This window comes from Bombina bombina, chromosome 1 (assembly GCF_027579735.1).
Source record: "Bombina bombina isolate aBomBom1 chromosome 1, aBomBom1.pri, whole genome shotgun sequence".
Classification (NCBI taxonomy): Eukaryota; Metazoa; Chordata; class Amphibia; order Anura; family Bombinatoridae; genus Bombina; species Bombina bombina.
The window spans coordinates 1,441,628,749-1,441,639,137 of record NC_069499.1 but is presented as its reverse complement, the minus strand read 5'-3'; the positions used below and the strand labels follow the sequence as shown (position 1 = coordinate 1,441,639,137).

The 10,389-nt window shown below is 38.1% G+C and overlaps 1 protein-coding gene across 1 annotated transcript; it reads right to left on the bottom strand.

Moving 5' to 3' along the window:
• Window positions 1-2,397: 2,397 nt before the first annotated feature.
• Window positions 2,398-9,822, bottom strand: LOC128665948 (vomeronasal type-2 receptor 26-like). Its single transcript, XM_053720237.1, has 4 exons — window positions 9,729-9,822; window positions 5,804-5,865; window positions 4,898-5,021; window positions 2,398-3,293 (listed from the first exon to the last, which is right to left on the bottom strand). Exons 1-4 carry the CDS (start codon window positions 9,820-9,822, stop codon window positions 2,398-2,400), a joined length of 1,176 nt encoding a protein of 391 aa, XP_053576212.1.
• Between the last annotated feature and the right edge of the window lie 567 nt (window positions 9,823-10,389).

Genomic DNA, 10,389 nt, shown 5'->3' with positions numbered 1-10,389 from the left:
TCTGCTGACCATTCTTTTCTCCTTCTGCTCAACTGCCATCTCTCTCTCTGCTCACCTTCCATATCTTCCTCTGCTCAGCTTCACTCTCTCCCTCTGCTCAGCTTCCCTCTCTTCCTCTGCTCACATTCCCTCTCTCCCTCTGCTCACCTTGCCTCTCTCCCTCTGCTCACCTTCCCTCTCTCCCTCTGCTCACCTTGCCTCTCTCCCTCTGCTCACCTTCCCTCTCTCCCTCTGCTCACCTTCTCTCTCTCCCTCTGCTCACCTTCCCTCTCTCCCTCTGCTCACCTTGCCTCTCTCCCTCTGCTCACCTTCCCTCTCTCCCTCTGCTCACCTTCTCTCTCTCCCTCTGCTCACCTTCCCTCTCTCCCTCTGCTCACCTTCCCTCTCTCCCTCTGCTCACCTTCTATCTCTCCCTCTGCTCACCTTCCCTCTCTCCCTCTGCTCACCTTCCCTCTCTCCCTCTGCTCACCTTCTCTCTCTCCCTCTGCTCACCTTCCCTCTCTCCCTCTGCTCACCTTCTCTCTCTCCCTCTGCTCACCTTCCCTCTCTCCCTCTGCTCACCTTCCCTCTCTTCTTCCCCCTATCTCCCTCTGCTCACCTTCCCTCTCTCCTTTTGCTCACCTTCCCCCTCTCCTTCCATTCTTCTTCCCCCCTCTCTCTGCTCATATTCCCTGACACCCACTGTCCTATGATGGTGAACTTATTACATATTTAACCTTCAAGTTGTAGAATAATTTCATGTTTTGGCAAAAGTTAAAAGTGGTTGCAAATGTTATATATTTGTTGAAATGTGTTCAGCACCTTGCTGTGTGCGCGCCTGTCTCTCTCACACCCTCTTTCTTTCTCTTTTTCTTTCTCTCTCACTCTCTCGGTTTTGTTTAGCTATGACACCATTTAAATACAAATTGTTAATTGTTATATAGTATACTTTAATTTTGAATTTGTTATCATTATATTTTTAAAAATTCTTAATTGGTGTAATTATTTCCGAGTTATGGATATTGATTATTTTAAGTGGTGTTTGTAGTATTAAAATTAATTTGATAGTTATGGATTTAAATAATTACTATAAGAGGAGTGTGTGTGGCATTTAGAATGCAGTAACAGATACAATGAACAACAAAAGTCTTTTAAAAACTTTAGGGTAGATTAGAAGTGGACCAGTATTTTGTGCTTTCGCTAGAGGGAATCTCCAGTAGGATTTTCATTGCGCTGATATTACAAGTTGATTGTAAACTTTTCTTTCCTCTAGCGTTAATCTAAATCGGGATTAAAGTCAAAAATAAAAAATCACGATTGTGTTTCCATCTATCCCTCTGCTCACCTCTGGATAGTGTGTGTTTGTGTGTACATGTGTATGTGTATGCTCTGGAGAGTGTGCGTTTGAGTGTACTTGTGTATGTGTATGGTCTGGAGAGTGTGTGTTTGTGTGTACATGTATATGTGTATGCACTGAAGAGTGTGTGTAAGTGTGTACATGTGTATGCTCTGGAGAGTGTGTGTTTGTGTGTACATGTATATGTGTATGCACTGAAGAGTGTGTGCTTGTGTGTACATGTATATGTGTATGCTCTGGAGAGTGTGTGTGTGTTTGTGTGTACATTTATATGTGTATGCTCTGGAGAGTGTGTGTTTGTGTGTACATGTATATGTGTATGCTCTGGAGTGTGTGTGTGTGTATATGGGTTAGGGGAGTTTGTTATGTTAGGTATTCCCTTGGTATTCATGAAAGTGGTAATTTTGCTGTACAGTGGCTGTCTAAACAATAAATATGTAGTGAATATCCCAAAATTGGTGAGATACTTTTAGGGGGCCCAAAATAAATTCTTGCACCGGGGCCCTGTAGACATTAGGTCTGCCACTGATTTTTACTATGTGATGTTGTGCATTGCATTAAATATTTATGTACTTAAACAAAATATATAAATAAATTAAAAAACACAAATTAATTAATTAAATAAATTCAATTAATCCACAGTGGAGGAATGTGTATATTTATTTACTTATTAGTACTGCTTAGTTCCAGTTTCGCATATTGCAATTTATTTCATTTTTTTTTTTTTTTTTAAATGATTAGCCCAATGATGATCCACTGCAAGGCTAATCATTTTAAAAAAAAATGTATAAAATAAATTGATTTAGTTGTTTTTTGGGATGCTGTGGTGGAGAGCGAAAATTGCATGGGCCGGGGGGGGCAAGAAAATGTTTGCCCAGGGTCCAGTTAATATTAAAGACGGCCCTGGGGCAGTTTAAGTCTGGAGAATCTTTTTTTTTAACATTTGATTGAGAACTTAAACCCTAGTCATTAACGTAAGTTTTTTTGCCAAATAATATATATATATATATATATATATAAATATATATATATATATATATATATATATATATATATATACTTCACTTTCTTGTTATAAACCCTTTAGTGTTTCTTTCAGGTCTGATAAGAATTATATATAACTTGGGCACAAATATGCAACCCAGAATTCCAGTACTAGAAGCCAGTATAGAAAATATTTCTACTGCTACAACATATTTCCCTTTGGTGCTCAGGTATGCTGGAATAAATGATATCCAGACACTACAAAACACTAACATGCTGAATGAGATAAACTTAGCTTCATTGAAAATGTCAGGTAACTTCCTAGCAAAGAAAGCAATTGTGAAACTTGCAAATGCCAAAAATCCCATATATCCCAGAATGCAGTAAAATCCAATGATAGAACCTTCATCACATTGAGCTACTATCTTTCCTATCTCATCGTTCATGTTATAGTATAGAAATGGTGGTTTAATTCCCAACCAACAAGCACAAATTACAACTTGAATCATAGAGCTGACAATCACTACTGAGTTAGATACAGTGGCTCCCACCCACTTCTTTAATTTGCTCCCAGGTTTGGTGGCATTAAATGCGATGACAACAGTCAAAGTTTTAGCTAGGATGGCAGAGACAGAGATAGAAAAGGTAACTCCAAAGACTGTTTGTCTTAGAATACAGGTAATGTGAAGTGGATGACCAATAAATATTAAATTACAGAGGAAGCACATCTTCAGAGAGAAGAGCAGTATGTAACTAAGATCTCGGTTATTGGCTTTCACAATCGGTGTGGTTCTGTATTTAGTAAAAATTATAGTTATTAAACAAGTAAAAAGAGCAAACAGAACAGAGATTGATGCTAGGAGCATTCCCAGTGGTTCTTCATAAGACAGATAAGTTATGACTTTATAAATGCACTTGTCTCCGTTTGTGTTAGGCCACTGACTTTCTGGACATTTGGTACATGATTCCATATCTATATTAAAAAAATAAAAAATAAAGTTAAGTATGCACAAAAATGTATTAAATGTATTATGATGATTGATAATAAAAGTAAAATTATTAATTCATAGTCATATTAATAACAGAAAGAAGCCAAGAGATTAAAATGATACCTTATACATTGTAAAGAATATTTATTGTATCAAACTGGGACTAGTACTCATATTTCACAATCTAGCCTGTCATTTTACTACTAAGGGCTCAATGTTCTAAGCAGGCCAGGCTCCCACACTTTCCTCAATGTAAGAAGCAGAGGTCACAATTCTGCTGTCTCTTACACTCCCTGTAACATCTGAGATGGTGTATAGAAACCCATTTGCTCGCTTGGGGTGATTGGTAGGCCCATATCTAGGGGACGGCATTACACACTCAAGTGACTGTGTGTGATTATATATCCGGGAAGCGGATACACATTGTCTGCTGCCCATTCAGGGCCAGATTACAAGTGGAGCGGTATTTAACTCTCCCATTTGTTTGACGGTTACAATAATCTAAATCTTTTATTTTTCCATCAGAATTTATAGGTTATAGTCAAGAAGTTGTATTTGCTTTGAGAGTCTTCTGTACTGATTCATGATGGCTCTCCAATTGTGCCACTCTCTGTTTAATTTTAACCATATGTTTATGTAGCTCCCCAAAGATGTTGAACATTTCTTTTATTACATAAATTTGTCTTTTGGAGAAAAAACTCATCATATCTTCTTCTTGGCTAAATAGATGTGTTCAGCTAGCTGCCAGTAGTGCAATGATATTCCTTAAGCAAAGGATAATAAGAGAATGAAGCACATTTGAGAATAGAAGTAAATGTGAAAGTTGTTTAAAATTGTATGTGCTATCCAAATCATGAAATAATATTTTGGGGTTTCCTGTCCCTTTAAGAGATGGGCCAGTTTTCTCTCTGCACCTGTCTAATCCCTCCTGATTGCAATCTATTTTTAATATCCACCCCTACACAGGTGTTATAAAATGTGCTGGCATATAAGATGACATTTCTTACTGAAAAATTAATTCAAGAAAAGGAAGAAATATACTGAATATAGCATGACAGTAAAGGAAGAAATATACTGAATATAGCATGCCAGTAAAGAGGTGATTTTAATGTCTGCTGTATCTGAATCATGACAGTTTGAAATTAGGTGGGCTATCTCTTTAAGCTACCATTTTAAGATTATATTGAATCAAACATTTATTCAAATTTTAAAATCCGTGTCTAAGATATTACACTGGCGCAAAGTGGAGAATGGTACTTGTATTACATGGCTTAAACATGGTGCAAATTTTTCCCAAAAAATAAAAAGGAAGTTAGCTATATTATGTTGTGTATTTATTTCATTTTTATCTCTATATCTATTAGTCCAAATTACACAGGTTTCCAACTCGCATCAATCTGCATCGGATTGAGATTGCGGGATTGTATGTTACGTCACAAATTTTAACATTTGCCGATGTTGACGCTTTGATAACTATGGCAGGTCAATCTCGCGACAATTACAACTCGGAATTCCAGCATATTTTCGGTTGACGCTTTGATAAATAGGCCCCTATATTGTAATCTATTACATTTCTGATCTCACTAACCTGTTTGGTTTGATATCTCACCCTCCGGGCATGCAATGCAATCATAGCAGCAGGATTTAGCACCTTTTCTTGGTGACTTTCTGTACCCAGGTAAACAACTTTTACTGCAACTAGAATGTGGGGTCTGAAAAAATGAAAAATAAAATCATGCAAATTATAAGAAAATATTAAGGGCTTATTTGAATTAATATATATATATATATATATATATATATATTGGTGCACGTTAACAGTGTAGGTTATCTACAATGATTTTTTTGTTTGCAACAGTTAAACAGGACTAGGATTAGGTTTAATTTATAGAGACTCTATATTTTTCAAAAACACCAATATAAATGGCTTATATAACACATATTTACTGGTTATTTAGTCTTAGGGCCCTATTTATCAAGCTCTGTATGGAGCTTGATGCCCCGTGTTTCTGGCAAGCCCTCAGGCTCGCCAGAAACACAAGTTATGAAGCAACGGTCTAAAGACCGCTGCTCCATAATCTGTCCGCCTGCTCTGAGGCCGCGGACAGAAATCAACCCAATCAAATACGATTGGGTTGATTGACACCCCCTGCTAGCAGTCGCGAATCTGCAGTGGGCGGCATTGCACCAGCAGTTCACCAGAACTGCTTGTGCAATGCTGAATGCGGAGAGCATATGCTGTCCGCATTCAGCGATGTCTGTCGGACATGATCTGCTGATCGGATCAGGTCGGACAGACATTTGATAAATCGGCCCCTTAGTATATATAGCATACACTAAATTACACTGAAGTTACACTAAAACAAAATACTGCACTACCACCATTTTCTAGTTAGTTTCAAGTACTGGAAGGCTGGTGGTGGAGTCAGGTCAACTCAGGGGCAGAGTTGCTGTGGCCAAGAATTAAAGTCAGGATGCATTAGACTCAGGTTACCTGGGCAGGGTTGGGGTAGCCTTGAATTTGCCCAGGTGGTCCATGATGTGGCAGAGTTCCTTCTTAAAGAGACAGTCTAATCCAGAATTTTTATTGTTTAAAAAGACAGATAATCCTTTAATTACCCATTCCCCAGTTTTGCATAACCAACACGGTTATGTTAATATACTTTTAACTCTGTGATTATCTTGTATATAAGACTCTGCAGGCCCTTATTTCAGTTCTTTTAACAGACTTGCATTTTAGTCAATCAGTGTTGACTCATAAATAACTGCACGGGAGTGAGCACAATGTTATCTATATGGCACACATGAACTAGCACTGTATAGCTGTGAAAAACTGTAAAAGTGCACTGAGATAAGAGGCGGCTTTCAGGGGCTTAGAAATTAGCATATAAACCTACCTAGGTTTAGCTTTCAACAATGAATACCAAGAGACTCAAAGAAAATTGGATGGGAAAAGTAAAATGGAAAGTTTTTTAAAATTGCATTCCCTATCTGAGTCATGAAAGTTTAATTTTGACTTGACTGTCCCTTTAACTTGCGGATGCAGTATTACATGAGTGGAAGCTTTTAAATTATTATTTAACAATTTTTTTTTTTTTCTTGACACACTACTTTTGTTTAAGATGCCATACATTATTATTACTATTAACCAGCTAAAAAACTATTACTATTTCTATTAACTAACTAAAAAAATAAAATGGTAGTGTATACTTCCGCTTTATGCAACACTATGATTTTTTATTTTAATTTTTTTAGAAGAAATCAATAATAACTTTCAATAAAAAAAAATGTCCGCGTTAAAAGTATTTTGATACTATTTTTTATTTCTATTTTTTAACAATATAGTATAGTTAACAATGTTTATTGCAATGTATTGAATTAAAAAAACACATCTATGCTAGAATACATTGTTTTATGTTAATCTTAGTGCAAAGACCTTTGCTTTACATTACTATAACAGTACACTGCCCTGGTGTACTAATTAGAGCATTACAAGTTAAAAGGTCAGATAACCATTACAAATGTCAAAATACCAACAGAAAACGTTTCAAGGTATAGGTAGAGGTATTACCGACTCTTTGCAGTGATCAATAGAATTATTTGTTTAAACATAAAATGATAAAAGTATGACGCGTTTCCTGCCTTACTGGCAGTTCATCAGATCACTTGCTCTGATGAACTGCCAGTAAGGCAGGAAACGCGTCAGCAGTGGAGACTCCAAATGTGCTGTGCAAGGTCTGTTTTAACGAATCTAATAAAGTGATATATTTTTTTTTAATTTCTTTATTTATCAAAGTTCAAACAGAGATACAAAATAAATATGATTTGCTTCAATAACATGTACATACACTTGAGTAAGATAAGTTGGATAGACAAGTGCGAAGTCAATATGTATAGAACTCTTTACTGAACAGTTTTAAACATTTTATAAACTGAAGGAGGAGAGGATAATGGGAGAGGGAGGGAGAAGAGGGAGGAGGGGGGGAGGGAAGAACTAGGAGGGATGGAATTTGAGGGAAGAGAGAGGGAAGGGAAGGCGTGAGTGGGATGGGGTAGGTTTGTCCCAGAAATTGTGTTTGTCTTTTCCTGACTAAGATGCCAGATACTCATGTTTTCCAAGAGTGGTTCATAATAGACTGATGCTAGCCAGGTTAGTTTCCAGTGCTTGACAAGTGCAATCTGAGCCTGGGGTGCTTGCAGTTATAATATTTTAAGGTATCTAACAGGGGGACTAAAAAACATGTTTAATAACAAACTGTACATAACATAGTTAAGTTAACTAACAGTAATACACTGATTTTAATCTATTTATGATTTGACCTTCCACGTGGGAAGGAGTTAAACTTACCCTCCAAGCTTGTGTCTGAGGGTCTAGTGTCTGGGGAGAGCCTCCGAGTCCAGCCAGTTGCTCTGACGTCTGTTTTCATGTCATGGCCTCAGTTACATTATAAAGTTGGAGTGGGGGTGTGTGGGATGTTAGAAGTTTCAAGAGTTATTTCTGTGATCTCTCCTGTCTATAGACCAGTGGCCTTTTAATTGTTCCGTCATTAGAAAGTTACTGTTTAGAAAGGGGGTTAAGATCTGCTGTCTAGTCTTGGGGGAAAGATGTAGCAAGTATGGTTCCCATTTGGTCATGAATGACTTAATTCTTTTTTCCATGTCTCCCTTAACATCTGCTTGCTCTTTTAAGAATTGGGTATGGGCTAGTCGTGTAAGGTGGGTCAGGTGTGGAGGTTTGTGGGAGATCCAATTTTTGAGGATTAGTTTCCTAACTAGGAGTATGATTGAGTTTAGAAAGTGGTCCTGGGGGGAAGACTGAGTGTGACCTCTTAGAAAGAGGGCGTCACGTTTTGTTAAAGTGATGCGGCTCCCACATATTTTTGACATCCAGAATTGTATCTTAGCCCAGTATTGGAATATCCTGGGACAATCCCAGAAAAGGTGCGGGATGTCCGGGTGAGGTAGGAAACATTTAGGGCAACTGTTGCTCGTGTTGGGGACCCATTTAGCCCGCAGCTTGGGTGTGATATAGCTGCGGTGCATGAGTTTGAGGTGTGATACTCTAAGATCTGATGCTAACGTGGCCTGTCTCACCAGTTCATAGCTGGTAGTCAAGACCTCTTTGTCTATATCTATGCTTGGAAGGCATAGAGGCCACTCATCTGTTGTGTGATTTCCTCAGCTTTGTTCTGCATGATTAGGTCATAAATGTGTGAGATTGAGTGTGCTCCTTGTGCAGCCAGTGAGCACAGGCCGTCAACATGATTATGAGTTGTGCAGTCGAGTCCATCAGCTAGGAGTTTGCGTATATAATGGGCGCATTGTAGATATGCAAAGGTGCTATGTCTAGGGAGGTTGTATTTTCCTTGAAGTATCGTCAGTGGATGTAGTTTGTTGGAGAGTGGTTCTATAAATTGTGCTACTGAAACTAGACCTTTTTCTTCCCACACTTTGAACATTTGGGTAGTCATGCCTGGTATAAAGGAAGGGTTACCCTGTAGTGGGAGGTATTTGGTAATTGTGTGAGGTAGTCCCCACCACCTGCAGAGTTTCGCCCATGCTCTTAGGGGGTCCCTGTATAGGATATTGTCTTTGATTTGAGTGAGGAGAGAGTGTAATGGAGAATGTGCTAGGAAGGCTTGATGAAATGGATGAGTAATGTGTGTCTCCAGTTGTTTATCACTAAAGACAGATGTACCCACCAGCCACTCGAGGACTAGTTTAGCTAGTGTGGACCAGTTATACCATTCCACCATTGGGAACTTAAGGTCTCCTCTATCTGTGGGCATAGCCAATTTGATTCGGCTGATTCGTTGTTTTTTGCCTTTCCACACAAACTTAGAAAAGGCTCTATTTACTATTTGTAGATCTTTTTGTGTGAGTAAGAGGGGTAATAACTGTAAGGGATATAGCAGCTTTGGCATCACTATCATTTTGATTAGACTGATTCTACCTGACAGGGGAAGTGGCAGTTTTGACCAACCTGTTAGTAGAGTTTGTATTTGTGTGAGGATTGGGGGAATATTCAGTTTGTAGATTAAGTTGGGGTTTGTGTGGAGCTGTATGCCTAGATATTTAAAAGGACCCACTGTGTTTTTAAGTGTTGTTTGGAATGGGGCAATACTCAAGGGTTTTTTAAGATATATCAGTTCCGACTTGTCTAGGTTTACTTTGTAACCAGAAATTTCTCCAAATTGGCTAAGTGAGGTGATGAGTTTTGGAATTTCAGTGTTCGGATTTTGTAGGTATAAAAGTAAGTCATCAATAAAGTGATATTTTTATTATACCATCATTTCTCTGTGTTCTGATCCTGTCAACACTGAACTGTGATAACTGTGTGGTATTCGTTTTGCTTGAATAAGGGTTTAGGAGAGCCCTAACAGTCTCAGTGCAGGACAGCCTACGTCACAGGTATTTACCTGATCGATGCATAGAGGACTGGATATCGCATTTACACCGGAGGGTGAACGCTTTGACAACGTGAATACACAAGTGTGTTGCTTTTGCAATCATGCCGGGGACTACAATCCCGTGTTCGACCCACACAGCTACTGACTGACATCGGAGCGGTAAGCCCTCTATATAAGCTATTTACGAGTCTTGTGCACATATAAAAAATGGTTATAAACCTGTTTACTCTGTGATATCCGCATTTGTTGGGACCTCAGAAGAGGAGTTTTTCACAAGAGTTACATTGTTATGATTGAATATAACATTGTTGCAGTCAACACAACATTTTGAATCATTATTAAAATATATTTAATAGTTATCTACATTTTTAAATCATTCAGTTACCCATATATTTATATGCTTGGTTTAAAGAGTTAAAAATGTTCTGACCATGACTCAGGTATGTGAGTCTATATTCGACAGAGTTCTTCTCTAGATGAATGTAATTCTATATGCGTACAAAATGACGTGCGCTCATAGGAGACAGGTGAGGCACTGCCGCACCTGCCATTTGGAGCAGCTTGAAATTAAAAATAAAATTTTATTTAAATAAAAAAAAAAGTTTTTTTTTTTTTTTGGGTCAAAATTTTCAACTCTATAATATTGCGCAATAGAGGCAGCGGGTTCTGC

Bases quoted from the DNA above. Each gene is read 5' to 3' on its own strand.
- LOC128665948 (XM_053720237.1), bottom strand. From the start codon at position 9,822: ATGATTGCAAAAGCAACACACTTGTGTATTCACGTTGTCAAAGCGTTC. The intron at 5,866-9,728 runs GTAAATACCTGT...TGTCTCTTTAAG, and splicing joins GTCCTCTATGCATCGATCAG to AAGGAACTCTGCCACATCAT. The intron at 5,022-5,803 runs GTAACCTGAGTC...TCATTTTTTCAG, and splicing joins GCTACCCCAACCCTGCCCAG to ACCCCACATTCTAGTTGCAG.